Source organism: Ochotona curzoniae, unplaced genomic scaffold (assembly GCF_017591425.1).
Source record: "Ochotona curzoniae isolate NIBS_2020 unplaced genomic scaffold, NIBS_Ocur_1.0 contig_78, whole genome shotgun sequence".
NCBI lineage: Eukaryota > Metazoa > Chordata > Mammalia > Lagomorpha > Ochotonidae > Ochotona > Ochotona curzoniae.
In genome coordinates this window covers 3609861-3626509 of record NW_024466559.1, presented here as the reverse complement: position 1 = coordinate 3626509, position 16649 = coordinate 3609861, and the positions used below count along the sequence as shown (strand labels likewise).

The following is a 16649-nucleotide window of genomic DNA, read 5'->3' as shown; positions in this document are numbered from 1 at the left end:
CTGTAGCTGGGGCCGGCAAGTGGAAGCTGTGAAAAGCCAGGGTGTGCGTGGTCAGACTTCATTGTCCCCAGTCTACCTGTGCCAGGCTAAGATGGACCCTGCATGAGGATACCAAGGAGCAGCCCATGTCCTCATCAACACAGGATTTTCCATTTTAGGCCACCAAATATCTTTTTCTCATTCAAAACTGCCAAAATCATTCTTGGCTAGCGAAGTACACAGGACCAGGTGGTGTGGGGTAGGCGTTTGGATTCAAAGTGAACATTCTCATGCCTGGGTACAAGGTGCTGGCTCTGGTGCTGACACCAGTCTTCCCTGCTAACATGTACACTCCGGGAGGCAGCAGGTGATGGCTGATGCTTTTGGATCCCCGCCACCCATGTGGGAGACCTGGCTGGAGTTCCATGCTCCTGGTTTGGCCTTGCCCAGCCCCACCTGTTGCTGGCATTTGTGGGGGGTGGTGGTGATGAACCAATGATCTTTCTCTGTGTCTCTCAACCTCTGCAACAAATACACACACATGCGAAACAAAAGCAGAGACAGGTGGGGAGCTAGATTTGGCCTGTGGGCCAGCGTTCGCTAAGGCCTGCTCTAAGCAGACAAGTGTGCCGGAGGCACGGTTGTGTACTCATGGATCCATGCCTCTCTCACACACGTGTGAAGGCAGGACCATGGGCCCGCCCTGAACAGGACCAGAGACAGGCTGGGCAATCACCATGTCAGAGAGTACTAGTAATGATGCCGGCACTGTGGCCTTAGCAGACTGCTTTCTGCCAGCAGGCCCGCTGGGTAAGATCCCCCTACCTCGCTACCATGTGACAGGTGTCCTGTAGGTCATGTGTGACCCAGGTGTTGGGACACATATGTACTGAGCACCCATTGGGGACCAAGCACTATAGACATGGGAGACCAGAGAGACCAAAGCTGTTACTTTTCTTCTGGGGGAGGCAACAAGAAGACCACGTCAGATGGGCGTCAGCGTCCCGGGAGAAGGTGGCAGGCAGCGTGGAGCCCGGTGAGGGCTGGGTGGTGATCCTTGCACTGTGCTGGGTGCACAGAAGATGTAAAGGATCAAGTGGATAGGAGTGACAAGCATGTGGCAGGAGGAAGAATGTTCCAGCACAGCACAAGGGGAACAGATGTTGGGGAGGGGAGGGTGGGTCATTGGCAGGATGCTGCTGTGTCCCAAGGCAATATGGAGAGCACAGCAGTGTAGTGGTCATTCCTACAGCCCACAAAGTTCTCACTTCTGTGCATTCCGGATCCGGGCTGGGGGAATCCTTGGCTTCCTGCTGCACCTGTGCCAAGAACCACACGGAAGCAGCTGCTTCGATGCACTGCATGGGAGCCAGACCTGGAGAGTTTTTTTCTGGGTCTCCCATGTGGGTGCAGGGGCCCAAGGACCTCTAAGGCCACTAGCAGATAGCTGGATGGGAAGTGGAGCAGCTGGGACTCGAACCCGTGCCTACATGGGATGCTATGCCTCTGGCCCGTACAGGTCGTATTTCTGAATGACTGTGCAAAAACATTAGTAATAACTGAAGCATGAAAGAGTGAAAGGCGGTGATGTCACTAAAATGGAATAGGCCCACTCAGATGTCCCCTCTCTTACTGATGTTCTGCCCCACTGCACATCATGGCCGGAATCACGTGGCTGGTGCTTACTACATTTTGAATTAAAGTTACTGCTGTAGGAGCCTGTATAGTGGCATAGTAGGCTTATTATCTGCCTATAGCCCTAGTGTCGCTGGTTCTTGTCCTGGCTGCTCCAAGCGGACAGGTGGGAGCCTGGGAATGAATGGGAAGCTCCTGGCTTTGGCTGGGCTCAGCTCTGGTTGTTGGGGGTCGGGGGAGGAGGGAGCCTTTGGAGGAGTGAACTCCATCCGCTCAAAGTCACTTTCTGTACCTTTAAAAAAAAAAAAAGATAAATAAACATTTACAGTGGGCGGGGATGTGGGCTGGCTGGCAGCTTGCCAGCATTTCCAGCTCGAAATCCCAGTTCTGCCGCAGCTCTTGAGAGCCTCCCGGGCTTACATCATGGGTAGAAATTTCTGGGAAAAAAGGAAATTTCCTTCAGGGTTGAGGCACATCGGAGTCAACAGGGCAGGATTCGCGGCTGACATTTGCCCGCAATCACGGCTCAGAACTCAGGCAGAGAAACAAAACAAAAAAACAAACCCATCCCCTTTACTTTCCTGACTTTTCCTTGTGTTGCCAAATCGTGCGCGCAGCTACTGGAGGAATTCATTCCTGCATCCCGCACCCCAGCCTGGCGACCCCGAGGCGCCGCCGAAGGCGGCAGCTCCCGGGACCGAAGAGTTTTCAAGAAAAATGCCAGCTAGCCGTTGCTGAGGTGGCGACTTAAGTTGTGTACATCTTGGAGCGAGGATGAGGCTGGCAGATAGTGCCCGGTGTGCGGGAAGGGAGGGGGTAAGCTATGGGGTACACCGAGAGCCCGGGACACAGGTCGGGTCCTTCTTGTAGCCCATCGCATCTTGGAGCTTCTGCTCTGGGCACACAACAACCCGGCCCCCATCAGCTTCTGCAGCGCCACGGGCCACTGCGAGTCCAGGACGCCCGCACTGCGGTCCCGGTCCCACGAGGGGGAGATGTAAAGCGACAAAGAAAGACACGGGGGTGTGGAGGGGCGGCCCGCGGAGGGGCCGGGGTCCGGCTGGGGCCGCCGTGCGCCCCGCCCCGCGCCCGGCGGCCGCGCCCCCCGCTCATGTGCGCCGTGTTGTGCGCCGGGCTGCCCCTCCTCCGGCCCTCCCCTCGCGCCGTCCCCTCCCCGCGGCCCGGGAGCGCCCGCGCCACACAGCCCCGGGCCGCCGCCGCCGCCGTCGCCTCCGCGCGCCCAGACGCCGAACAGGTGGCCGGAGGCGGCCGCGGGCAGAGGCCAGGCGGAGCGCGGCGGAGGCCGCCGGTGGCGGGAGGCGGCCGAGCGAGCGAGCGAGCGAGTGAGCGAACGGACGGCCCGGGCACCCTCCTCCTCCTCCTCCCACCCCGGCGCACACGGCGCCCCCGCGCCCCTGCGCCTCGCCCAGCTCCCCGCCGCCCGGCTCGGGCTGCTCCGGCCGCGCGCAGCCAGGGCCCTGGCCGGGCCGCGGTGGCGGCGGCGGCCCAGGCGGCATGAAAGTGACCGTGTGCTTCGGGCGGACCCGGGTGGTCGTACCGTGCGGGGACGGCCGCATGAAAGTTTTCAACCTCGTGCAGCAAGCGGTGACCCGGTACCGCAAAGCCATCGCCAAGGTGAGGCTGGGGGCGCCGGGCGTGGGGCCTGGAGTAGAGGGCGCCGGGGGAGTCTGGAGGGGGCAGCAGCACTGGAAGGAGGAGGAGAAGGAGCAGGAGGAGGAGGAGGGGAAGGCGCCGGGATCAACATGGCGCTTCCTGGAGAGGGAGGAGGGAGGCGGCGGAGGCGGGGAAAGGGACTCGCGGCGGCCCGGCCGGGCCTCGCTGGCGCCCCCGCCCCGGCCTGCGGGCGGCCAGGGGTGTCCTCTCGGGCCTCGGGATGGTCCGGATGAGACCCTAGGGGAGATTGGGCTGGCTGGGGTGGGGCGCGCCTTCGGGCCAGGGCGGGGGCGCGTCCTCCTTTGCGTCTGGGGCGCAGGCAGAAGCGGGCTGGACGCGCCCCCGACCCAGCTGCGGGGCCGTGCAAATCCAGCCCGAGGCCTGGCTGCCGCTCCCAGGCCCCTCGCGCACCGAGGTGGCGGGAGTGGGAAGTTTTTGGTGCCAGAAGAGTTTCACGGCCGCGGCCCCTTCTTGGTTTTCCTGCCCTGGCCTCGGGCGCGGGAAGAGTTGTAGCCTTCAGCCGCCCACTCCTCCTCCTCCTCCTGCTGCTGCCATGGATGGGGCCCTGGGGGGGAAGCTACGGTGCTGGGGGCTCAGCGTGGCCAGGGGCTGTGAGGACTGAGGCCCGTTTGGGCGGACTCCCTAAGAACTCAGGACTGGGGAGTCCGCCTGCGGACCCAAAGTTGCCCGGTGAGGACCACGGGAGGTTGGGGGTGGTGTGAAGGGCACGTGCTGGCTGGGAAGCCCCCTCCTCCTGCTGACTTTACCTCCCGCACGTGCCCCACGCCCCGGGGGTCGCTGGTGCCCTATCCAGGCGATTAAGCCCGGATGGCCCCACTTGGTTGTGCGCCCTAGGAAGCAAAGAGGAAAAGTTTTTCCTCCCACCCCCTTGCCTCATTCTTTTGTTTTAGTATATGTTGGAAAAAAACAGCCTGAGGTTGTCTCTGTGCGGGTTGTTGCTGGGGTAGGGCGCTGATGACTTTGCCGAGAAGAGGTCCCGTGTGGGCTTGTACTGAAAATCAAATCAAAATCAGCGGAGATTGGGATCCCCTGTTTCTTACAAAGCTGACCAAGAAGAAAAACCTGCGTGTGGGGTCAGTGTTCCCAGATCGGCTAGTACATGAAGGTTTATAACCTACACCTTTCAGAGGAGGTATGGACTGGATCGGTCCACCGATTCAGGAAGGCAACTCCAAGAAGCTGAGAAAGGAGCAAAATTGAGTCTGATGTGCGCCTAGGCAGGCTTCTGAGAGGAGTTCCCTGTATCTGCCTAAAAACAGCCCCATCTGTTCTGTTTCCGGGGGATGCGGTTTAACACATGTCTGTCTGCAGAGATGGAATTATCAGGTGGTCTGTAGGACATCTGGTAGTGTCCAGGGGACTGGACAGATGTGGAGGGCAGGAAGCTGCTGGGTCTCAATGATGTGGGCAGGTAGAGTGAGGGAGGCCTCAGCGAGGGAATTGGATTTTTGTGTGTTTTAGCTGAGGCTTGAAAAGGGGGGTGGGTTTGAGAAGGATGCGATGAGAGGAGGAGGGAAGCAGGAGGCTGAGGCACAGGTGATTGGAGGTGTTGGCAGTTTCCTGTAAATGCTGTTTGGGGAGCAAGCTCACAGCTGAGCAGGTGAGCTGGAAAATGCGCCTGGGGTTTCGGGATCACAAGGTTCGTGACCCTGGAGTGTTGCGAGAGGCCAAGTGAGTGAGTACTGGCAGGTTCCCCCGTGCCTTTGGCTGTTAACCTTGCCCCGGAAGGGATGACTGGGTGACCAGATGACAAGGGCTGGTCCTGAGTCTTACACACTTCTCTCCCGCTGCTTGGGAGGCCAGGCCTTGCAACATGGAGCTGTTGTTTTCTGATCTGGCCCTTACCCTCTTGGAGGAGGGATTGGTGCTCAGGCGGCTAGGTGACCCTGTGTCACCGTGTCTTCCAGTACAGTGGGAGGGAAAGTATGGATAGGCCGTATTGGATGGTTTGTAGAAAAAGCAAAGCAAGCTCTAAGAGAAAGACTCGTGGAGGCATTTGGCAGTGTGATGGGACCACTGTTTTGGCGTATGAGCTGTGTTTGCTTCAGGGAGAGTGTTTATGTGTTTGTATGATAGAGTGCCATGACATTCCATCCCATCCATGACAAGGAAGCTTCCAATGAATGACATGCAACTTTCCCCCCTCCTCCCGCTGTGACAGTTTGCATCCACCCTCAACCAGGTGCTATCCTGGGCGTCGGGGCCTGTGTCATGGAGATATTTCTCTGCCAGCCATGATCCATGGGGGTACAGCCAGTGCCTGCCAGGGTGGGAGTTGTAGGAGCTGTGCTGTGCGCACAACCTGGTACTCAGAGAAGCTCTCTCCGTGCTTGGCACTCAGGGCTGCAGGCAGGGTGGGTGGCAGTGATTGGCCTCAGGCCGCTGCCGCTGAGTGATAGCTCACGATTTCAGGGGTGGGAGCCAGCGGGTTGTGTGAGTGAAGGAAACAGTGTGTGGGGTGACACTTGCTGTCATCTGCGTGTCAGCTTTTGCCATGGCCTTGGTGGGCCTGGAGGTCGGCCTTTACCTGGGGTAGAACACAGCTCGCTGTTTGTTTGCAGTGGCTTCTGAGATTCTGTAAAGTGGGAGGGGAGGGAGGGAGAGTTGTGTGTGGAGGGCTCACACTTTGCTTGGCCCAGCCTGGCCAGGCCATGGGTCTGGATGGTAGAGTGAGGGCCATGGATGGATGCTGGGGAGGGCTCTGGGCCCAAGACCTTGGGGTGAGGTGCTTGAAGGCCAAGGCTTGGACAGAGCAACATGTGCACACACTAGGAAACAGTAGAGGAGGATCCTGCACAGTCCTCCTGGCCCTTTCTTTACGTTACAGTCCTCTTCTTCTGGGTGTGAGGCAGCTGTGCCCTGGCCTTAGAGACCCTTCTGTAGCTGTGTGTTGCACAGGCCTTGGAGCCTTCCTACACCCCCAGGTGAGCCTCATTTTACTCTGCAACACATTGCTTTGTTCACCTGTGAGATGGGTTGCTGGATTGCAAGGATCACAGCATGGGGACCTGCCCGGATGTTGATGTGGATACAAGAGTTAGACACAGGTAAAAGCTGCCCATATTGGCTTTATTACAGGTTAGGGATCTGGGCCTCTGGATTTAGGGCCACTGCTCCTGTTCTTTGCATGTGTGTCCCTTGGGAATTCCTCCCCTCCTCCCCCGAAGATTTCTTTCTTTCTAGTGGAATGATAGTTACAGAGAGCGAAGGAGGGCCAGAGACCTTCTACTTGCTGGTCCACCCCTAAAATGGCCATAATGGCTAGAGCTGGGCCAGTTCTAAGCCAGCAACCAGAAGCGTCTTCTGAGTCTCCTCCCCGCAGATGCAGGGGTCCAAGGACATGAACCATTTTCTGTTGCTTTCCCAAGCCATTAGAAGGGAGCTGGTTCATAAGTGGAGCTGTTGGGACTCAAACTGGTGTCCATATGGGCTGCCGGTACTGCAGGTACAGGCTTAGCTGACTACGCCCCTGGGAATTCCTTAACTGCAATTTGTTACTTTTTCTTTTTTTTTTTTAAGAGAAAGTTCAGTTTGTAGAAAGAAATGTTTGCAAGGGGCTTTCCTTTTTGTATGTGCAGGTGGTGGTGGTGTCAACTCCTTCCTGCAGAGAGAGAGAGAGTGAGAGAGAGAAAGAGAGAGTGTGTGTGTGTGTGTGTGTGTGTGTGTGTGTGTGTGTTTTCTGGAAAATCTTATACTTAGTGTGGAAGCATGCTGTTACACATTGACAAGCCTGTGGATACTTTCTCTTGGACAAACAGTGATACTGTTGCAGAGCCTGAGAGGAAAGCAGACAAGCCCAGCTGGCAGCAAGTGGAAGGAAATGTTATTGTAACTTTTTCTGTCTTCCTCTTCAGAAGGGACTCTGAGGCTCAGTGGGTTTGGAAGGCGGGTGCCTTTCAAGTTGGGACTTGCCTTCTCTCTTGCCCAAGTGTCCTTGCACACCTCTCCCTGGAGGCCCAGTCCTGCTGCCGCAACGCAGGACCCCACTTGCCTGCTGGCCTCCGTCTGTGTCTCTGCAGGTTGTGCACACCCATCTTTGGCTCCCTTGGACTTGCATGTCCCTGGCTTTGCTGATGCCTGGTTGGCTTGCTGTGTATCTGCACAGCCACAATGGAAGACTGGGCTGTGGTCCCCCCGGCCCTGCGCCTAGTCCATGTCCCCTGGGACCTGGCATTGTGCCGGTGCTGTCAGCTGTCCACAGTCCTCCTCTCTGGAGCACGCCTGTGCCTCCTCCTCCCTGCCCCCTGCCTTGCACCCTGCAGAATATGTGCCCTGCTCGTAAGCAGTTGGCTGAGTACAAGCGGGGGATCAGCACATGGCACGCGCTGTCCCATAGAAAGTGTGTTTCTGTGCAGAAAGACTTGATCGGCGCTTGCTGATTTGAAGCACTCTGGGGTTGGGTGTCGTTTGGCATCCCAGGTTGGTAATGGAAACCGAGATCGAGTAAGATTGGAGTGTCTGGAAGATGTGCTCTGGTGTCCGCTCTCTAGAAGGCTTCAGTGTGGTTTGCAGAAGTAGCATAGCAGGAGCTTGGGACTTGCCTGAGGTCAGATTCAAGGCCACTGTTCAGGGCAGTGTGGGCATCTGGTCCCAAAACACCTCTGCTAAGTCATGCTGCCTGTTGGGATCCCTGAATCCATGCTAAGGAGGATGTTTAAGATGCCTGGGGACCCGGGGGAGGGGGGGGAGTGGAGCCTGCGGTCTGAATGGGCACACTCTGGGCAGCAGCGAGCATGGATGAGCCGGTTGTGGAGGTAACTGGGCTGCCACATCGTGGCCGGAGATTGGGCCTCCTGGGTGTGAGTGGTGGTGAGGGCCGCTGAGCAGCTGACCGGAGCCCTGGGGTGTATCAAGGGGGAAAGCCAGATGTCGGATTGGGCCAGAAGTGCTGCTTCTGGGGGAGGGGAGGCGGGTGTCAGACCCCCTCCCCTGCACTCCACCACTCTGAGACCCTCCTAGTGGGACCAAAGCCATCCGTGCCAGAGCAGGTGTCAGTTTATCTTGATTTACTGAATGTTGGCTCTTTTTTTTTTTTTGGCGGAAAAAAGAAAACCAATCATTCCTTTCTGGAAAGAAAGAAATGCAGTGCAGTGATTAGAGAGGTACCTGCTTCATCCTTTGGTCATCGTGTCTTGTTGAAAGTATTCTCTGGAAAGATGAGGAGGAAGGGATGCCACTATCAGCCTGCAGCTTCCTGGGTCTGGCGTGCCACGGGTGGGAGGGTTTGGCCACTCAGTGTGGCTTTGGCTGTTTCACAGGTAGCATTTGAAGGCTGCATCCAGATGACTCAAAGCAGAGCTGGTGTTGTGTCACAGTGGGCAAAGTGCCATCTGCGATGCTAGCATCCCTGATGCTGCCAGTTCAAGTCCTGGCTATTCCAGTTCCCATCCAGTTCTTTGCTAATGGCCTGGAAAATGGCAGCAGAAGCTGGCTCAAGTGCTTGGGTCCCTGCCACCCCAAAGTAGCTCGGTCCTGTCATCTGGGGAGTGAACCAGCAGATGGAACATAGTTCTGTCTTTCTCCCTTTCTCTTAGTAATTCTGCTTTTCTCTCTATATGTTTATATGTTGGGTCTGCTATGGAGGTGTGGGGGCGCATAGTCTTGAGTCATTTTCTGCTGCTTTCCCAGCTGGACTAGAAGTGGATTAGAAATGGAACACTTGGGATTCAAACTGGTGCCCAAACCGGATGCTAACATCACAGACAGAGGCTTAACTTGCCATGCTGCAGTGTCAACCCCAAGAAAAAAAAAGTTCTTAAAATTTTTCATCTTAAAGGCAGACTGTAAATTGTATCAACAAGAGATATTGAAATATATCCATACAAAACAATAAAAAACTTACATATAAATGTTTACAGCATGATTTTTAAAAAAGATTTATTTTTATTGGATAGTTAGATACACAAAGAGGAAGAGAGAGAGAGTAAGATCTTCCATCCGATGATTCATTCCCTAAGTGGCCACAACAGCCGGAGCTGACCCAATCTGTAGCCAGGATCCAGGAGCTTCCTCTGGGTCTCCCAAACAGGTGCAAGGTCCCAAGGCTTTGGGCCGTCCTTGACTGCTTTCCCAGGCCACAGGCAAGGGAGTTGGATGGGAAGTGGAACTGCCGAGAGTAGAACCAGTGCCCATGTAGAATCCTGGCGCATGCCAGGTGAGGATTTCAGCTGCTAGGCTACTGTGCCGGGCCCATTGCATCAGTTTTTAAAAATAGTATTTATTTGAAAGGTAGAGTGACAGGGTAGAAGGGAGAAAGAGCTAATTTTCTTTTTGCAGGCTCACTCTCCAAATGCCTACGACAGATGGGGCCAAGCCAGGGTGAAGCCAGGAAGCTGGAACTCAATCCGGGTCTCGTGTGTGGGTGGCAGGGGCCCAGGAACTTGAGGCACCACCTGCTGCTGCTCCAAGGGTGCACGTGGGATGAGAACTTGATCCCAGGCCCTCCGATGTGGGATGCACCAGGCTCTCTGGGCCACAACGCCTGCCTGATTGATAGATAGCTACATTCTTGGGAACGATCAAAACCACACAGGTGTCAATCAGCCGACACACATGGAGACAAAACCTGGAATAAATGCATGCCCAGGGCGCTGTGGTACTACCGTGCACTGTAGTGCCTGTGAACCAGGGAGCCGTGCTGCTGGGATGGTGCTGGGGGCACACAGGTGTGTGGTGATAGTGGCGTCAGGGTGGTTGGGATGATGCTGAGGGGTGTGTGTGGGGAGGCTTCTGTTCACAGCGATGAAACAGTTCTAGATTTAGCGCTGTAAGTTGCCCAACTCTGTGAATCTGCTACAAATCATCGTGCGTTTTACATGAGTGAATTTTACAATCTGTGAGTCTGTCTCCGTAAAGGTGTTGAAAAACAGACGACGTAAGTCACGATGAGCACGTCCCCGTTTTTGGCATTTTTATAGATCCGAGAGTCCCATAAAATGGCATGTGTTTGAGCGTCAGAGGCTCAGGCGGCCCCTGGTGACAGTGGGGCTCTTGGAGTTTTCCATAGCACATCTCACGCTCGGACCTGCACGGTCTGTGCTGTCGCTTCTGGTCAGTCCCTGGCTTGTTGAGCCTTCAGCTCCTCTGGCTCTTTCCTTGCTGTGTTCTTATCCACTTGGAAAGGATTCCCTTTACCCACAGCTCATGTTTCCCCCCAGTTGCCTCTGCTGAACCCCAAGATAGGATGACTCGGGGTGGTGAAGGATTAAATCCACCAGCTGCGGAGCTGCTCTTTTCTGCTGTGAGCCGAGCAGGTGTTGTTTTGTTGCCATGCTTGGTTATGGTGGGTCCTTAGAGGTCTTCATTGTCTCAACTACGTGTCTGTTACTGAGATAAATCAGAAGCTGGGAAAATTACTGTGCCTTCTTGTTGTGACTTGCAGCCAAACATATGACACTGCTTGATGGCCCATGACCTGTCTTGAATACGCACATGTGCATATGACATATTTCAGTTTTCATGGGGTCGTTGTGTTCACGGCGGTGTGACTCTGTAAGTGGTTCTGTAGATCGCAAACCGGTATTCTTTATTTCTTGCTGAGTCTTGTAATATTTGTCTATGACTTCAAGCTTGGGGACACAGATGCCTTTTTCTAGCATGCGCTTTTTCTGTTTGTTGTGTCCTGCGTATCTTTGGAAAACAAATGTTAAAGGGCTGACTTTTTATAAAAGACTTTTTTTGGGATGACTTGCACAAAAAAACCCATGTTTTCTTCATAACGCCTGGGAAAACAGCTTGCTGCATATCTCAAAGCTAAAGCTGTGAACTAATCAAGACATGTTGTACTAACAGATGAAAAACAGAGCGAGGGGAGTGCTGGTTTTGCATCGGTTGTTGGTCTGAGGCTGGGCTTGTTGGTCTGTTCCTGCCGTGCATATACTAGGCTTCGGAGAATCTTTGCTGTGTTTTGATTTTCTTTTGCAAATCCAGTAATTATTGAGGATCAAAGAAGAAGCTGTGTTCTAGGCCTCACACTTTCTTAAGCCACGGCATGCACATGCTCATTCTAAAGCATTGTGCAGAGTCCTGTACGAGTGGTGCCAGCTTATTGCCCGTCAGGGTCGCTGGGTCCCTGCAGCTTGGGCAGGCTGGTGGAGGTGGCAGTGCCGGATGTGGGCCCCTCGTGCATTGACACGCAGGAGATGACGAATCTCTGAATCCATTAACGGTCAATACAGGATGCCGTGCCCTCGCCACGCTGAGTTTGGAGAAAAAAATCCTTTTAGATGAACCAGGTAAATCTGTAACTAAAAACACCATCAGTTTTAGCTCCGAAGGTGGTGGCTTTTGTCCCAAGGCAGAAAGCCTGGTGTCTTTGGAAAGGGGAAAGGCTTTCTGCATGTCGGGGACACTTTTAAATCTCATCTGCTAGGCCTGCTTAACACAAAAAAGTGTACAAAAACTCAACTAGCTGAAAGTGAAAAGTCTTTTGTAAAGAATTATTGAAAGAGTAATGGGAGAGAGAGGGAAGAAAGATGGGGCTGGTGTTTTGCTGTTAGGAAAAGCCCGCCAGCTTGACGTGAGCATCCTTTATGGACATCGGTTTGTGTCCAGGCTGCTTTACTTCACATCTGGCTCCCTGCTTGTGGCCTGGAAAGTGCTGGCCCGAGTCCCTCCATTTGAGAGACCCAAAGGAAGCTTTTGGTTTCTTGTGTATACCTGGGGAGTGAACCAGTGTTCTGTCCCTCTGTCTGTGTAACTGACTTTCAAATACTTAAATAAATCTTTTTTTTTTTTTTTAATCTTCACCCACTGTGAACACACCATGGTGGCTGGAGCGGGACCAGGAGCCAGGAACTCCATCTGGGTCCCTCATGTGGGAGGCTGGGGCCCATGCCCTGGAGCCCTCACCCGCTGCCTCACAGGGTGTACCTTAGAAAGTTGGAGTCAGGAGTCAGATATTGAACCCAGTTCTCCACTGTGGAATATGGGCATCCTGATTTTTTTTAAAAAAGATTTATTTATTTTTATTAGGCAAATTTACAGAAAGGAGATGCAGAGAGGAAGAGCTTCCATCCATTGGTTCACTGCCCAAGAGGCTGCAATGGCCAGAGCTGAGCCGATCGGGAGCCAGGAGCTCCTTCCAGGTCTTCCATGCGGGTACAGGTTCCCAAAGCTTTGGGCCATTCTCTGCTAGTTCCCCAGGCCAGAAGCAGGGAGCTGGATGGGAAATGGAGCAGCCAGGACACAAACTGGCGCCCATATAGGATCCCACTGCATGCAAGGCAAGAATTTAGCTACTGAGCCACCGCGCAGGTCCCCTAACTGATGTTTTAAAAGCTGGGCAATTGCCTGCTTCTCTACTTTAAAAACAAAATAAAAAAAGATTTATTTATTTTTATTGCAAAGTGACATACATGTATAGAGGAGGAGAGACAGAGAGTAAGATCTGTCTGATGACTCACTCCCTAAGTGGCCACAATGGCTGGTGCTGTGCCGATCTGAAACCAGGAGCCAGGAACTTCGTCCAGGTCTCCCACGTGGGTGCAGGGTCCCAAGGGTTTGGACCGTCCTCAGCTGCTTTCCCAGGCTACAAGCAGGGAGCTGGATGGGAAGTAGAGCTGCCGGGATTAGAACCTGTGGCCCATATGGGATTCAGGTGCGTTCAAGGCGAGGACTTTAGCCGCTAGGCCTCGGTGCCGGGCCCTGTTTCTCCGGGGTTTTAAGCACACATTAGATGCTCTGTCAATAGCCAGTTTACAAATTCAACTTGATGTTCCACTTGGCTTGTGTTGAGTTGATTTTCAAGATGACCTGGTACAGGTCAGTGTTTTCTTCTGCAAGGGTGGATGGAATACATTGCAGTGTTGATTCTTCCGAGCCTGTTTGGAAATACACGAGTTGAGATTTCCCTGTGGATCCCTGTGGACCGTAGAGGAGGTTCTTCTGTTTTCAGGTTCCAGCTGTATGGGGTTTATCAGCCGTCGTTGGTTTTCGGAAGCATCTGCAACGTTGCGCTGCTGGCTCAGAGGACGTTATGTAAGCTGTGTTTAGTTTATTTGAAATACAAAAGGCAGCGGTTACACCTTTTTCATTTTTTGAACTGTGGACGCTTGGAAGTGTAAAAACATGTGGGCACGTTGAAGTTGCAGACGTGTTTGGACCTTTAGCACCTCTTATCTAGTCGCTCTTGGCTGGCACAGAGCTCGTCTGACTCACAGAATCAACGGGAAGGACAGCATTTTTGTGTGTGCCCCTCCAGCCCTTTCCTCCCGAGGCCTGTGTCATTCCCCCAGCCCCTCCCCACTCTTACCTGCGTCTTCAGGTGGTGGTTTGGGGGCAGCCAGGTGAGCAGGAAGGGCGCTCAGGGTGGCTCTTGTGGAGATGGCTAGCAGATGGATGGCCCCTGGAATGCTTTGAGGGTGACTAAGGGCTCCCCAGGAGTTGAGCCATTTCTCCCTCTAAGCAGGCAGCGGCACCTTCAGTGCCCAGGTTGTACAAAGCTGTGAGCTCCGTGGCTGCGTGGTACCCTCTCTGCAGCTGGAGCTGAAAGCTGGCCTGCCGGTTAAGATGATGGGGACATTTAGGGAGGTTGCTGATTGTCATCTCTCCTCTCCCTCCTGCCATTCTGGGGCAGTGTCCTTGCTTTGCTCTGATCTCAAGCCAGCAGGATTGGTTTGCTGAGGTTCACCCATGGGACAGAAAGAAGTAACAGCATCGAGTTCTCTCTTCCGCTCCCAACTTCCTCCTGGCTTTTGATCTTTGCCAACAAAAGTGCTTCAAAGCAAAAAAAAAAAAAAAAAAAGTTTCCAGAATACCCAAACACAGGAGGGAAATCCCGGATGGGGAACCTGCTCCTCCCCCCAACGTTGGCTTCTGCGGTCCCGAATGCCCCGGATCCAGAGCTGCACCGTGTCCCCAGGACAGGCAGCTGGAGAAGCAGAACAGCCGGAACTCAGACCAGAACTTGGGATGGGATGCTGGTGGCCCAGGCAGTGGCGGCTTAAGCCACTGCCCCACAATGCCATTCCTTGCATGGACTTACTGAAGACTGCTTATATGCATATGCGTGGATTTCTTTTTCTTTTTTTAATGCTAAGACAGGCTTAGAGTTTCTTTAAAAAAAATTTTTTTTAAAGATTTATTTATTTTTATTGCAAAGTGAGATATACAGAGAGGAGGAGAGACAAAGAGGACGATCTTTTGTCTGATAATTCACTCCCCAAGTGAGTGCAACAGCCAGTGCTGTGCCGATCTGAAGCCGGGAACCAGGAACTTCCTCCAGGTCTTCCATGTGGATACAGGGTCCCAAGGCTTTGGGCCATCCTCGGCTACTTTCCCAGGCCACAAGCAGGGAGCTGGATGGGAAGTGGAGTTGCTGGGATTAGGACCAGCACTCAAATGGGATCCAGGCACGTTCAAGGCGAGGACTTTAGCCACTAGGCCACGGCGCCGGGCCCAGACTTCCTTCAGCTTCATTCAGTTTCCATGAGGTTTTGGATCTGTCCCTCTGGAGACAGCTGCAGTGACCCTGACTTGGTCCAGAGGCCCCAGGCCACTCTTATTTATGGCTGGTAGTAGCATTGTTGCTGTTTGTAAGCCTGACTCCTTAGCTGCTGTGTATTTACATAGTTCACATTTTACTGAAAGCAGAGGGGAAAGAACAGGAAGTGAAGCTGGTATTACTAGTAGAAATTACCAATCGTTATGTGGACAGTGTGCACTGGCAGCCTACTCTCACCTGCCTGCTCCTAGTGCAGCTGACCTGAGCCCCAGTCCTTGTTAAGGTTCTGTGTGTGACCTGACTGGGGAGAGGTGATGCAAAGACATACAATTTTCTCCAGGGTATTTCCAGAGCTGTAGAGTTCAATTCTTTTGTAATAATCTTAAAAATAAAATATTATCCTTAGGGTTGTGCTGTGGTGTGGCAGGTAAAGCTGCTGCCTGTTATGTTGATCATGCATGCAGGTGCCAGTTCGAGTCCCAGCTGCTCCACTCCCAGTCTAGCTCCCTGCTAGTGTGTTTGGCAAGGCAGCAGAGGATGGCTAGGTACTTGGGCCCCTGAGTATATATGGGGTACTTGGAGGAAGCTCCTGACTCCTAGCTTTGGACCAACCCAGCTCCGGCTGTTGTGGGCATGTGGGGAGTGAATCAGTAATGGAAGTCCTCTCTGTAGCTTTGTAAATCTGCCTTTCAAAAGAAATGAATCCTTAAAGAACATGTATGTGTGTATGTATATTTACATGCAAGCATTAAGTTTTACAGATGTGATAGGGATTTTATTTTGAAATATTTATTTGAAAACCAGAATTACAGAGATAGGGAGAGGTAGAGATCTTCCATCCACTGGTTCACTCTCCACGTGGCCACAGTAGCCAGGGCTGAGCTGAGCCACAGTCAGGAGCTTCATCTGGATCTCTGATCAGGTGGCAGGGACCTAAACCCTTGGCCCGTCCTACTTTTCCCAGGCCATTTGTAAGGAACTGGGTTGGAAGTGGAGCAGTTAGGGTTTGACGGGTGGACCTTAAAGTGTTGTGCCACAATGCTGGTTCCCAGGGGAGTTACTTGAAGGCACTATGTAACTGAAAAAAATGCCTGTGTAAGAATTTCTCTCTTGGGCCCGGCACTGTGGCCTAGCAGCTAAAGTCCTCGCCTTGAATGCACCTGGATCCCATTTGGGCACCGGTTCTAATCCTGGCAGCTCCACTTCCCATCCAGCTCCCTGCTTGTGGCCTGGGAAAGCAGTCGAGGACAGCCCAAAGCCTTGGGACCCTGCACCCGTGTGGGAGACCTAGAGGAAGTTCCTGACTCCTGGCTTCGGATCAACGCAGTACCGGCTATTGCACTCACTTGGGGAGTGAATCATCGGAGAGAAGATCTTTCTCTTTGTCTCTCCTCCTCTCTGTATATTTCACGTTGTAATAAAAATAAATAAATCTAAAAAAAAAAAAAAAGAATTTCTCTGCTTCGGCAGCTCCCAATAACATGTATCTGAGTTGATGAATACAGACAGTGCTTCAAATGTCAGGTACGTTGAGGTATCACTGTATCATGAAGTGACCAAAACTTGATGGCTTCAACCCATGGGTGAATACTTCGATGCCTTGGTTTTGTGGATTAGGAGTTTGGGCAGGGCTCAGTAGGGCTGTTCATCTGCTCCTGTAGAGGTGGTCAGCTGGCAGTTGAGATCGTGTGTGTGTGTGTGTGTGTGTGTGTGTGTGTGCAGGGGGGCGTCCCAAAGAGCTCCGTTCCTGTGTCTGGTGCTCTGTGAGGAGATGGGAGGTTGGGTCTGCCGGGCCTCTGCATGGTGTCTCCAGCATGCTGGGGTGCTTGGGCTTCATGCTAAGGCTTGGGACTGCTGGGGGCAGATTTAAAGGGTGAGATGGTGACCTGACAGTGGA

The 16649-nt window shown here is 53.5% G+C and overlaps 1 protein-coding gene across 17 annotated transcripts in view; it reads left to right on the top strand.

Annotated features, from left to right (window-relative positions):
* The first annotated feature begins 3122 nt into the window (after positions 1-3122).
* The window catches only part of PARD3 (par-3 family cell polarity regulator), a 465250-nt gene continuing 451723 nt past the window's right edge, over positions 3123-16649 (top strand). For all 17 annotated transcript variants that reach the window (XM_040992587.1, XM_040992588.1, XM_040992586.1 and 14 more), the window contains exon 1: positions 3123-3249. In XM_040992587.1, coding sequence (XP_040848521.1) covers positions 3130-3249 — 120 coding nt within the window. In that variant the 5' untranslated portion in view covers positions 3123-3129. The remainder of the gene's footprint in view (positions 3250-16649) is intronic.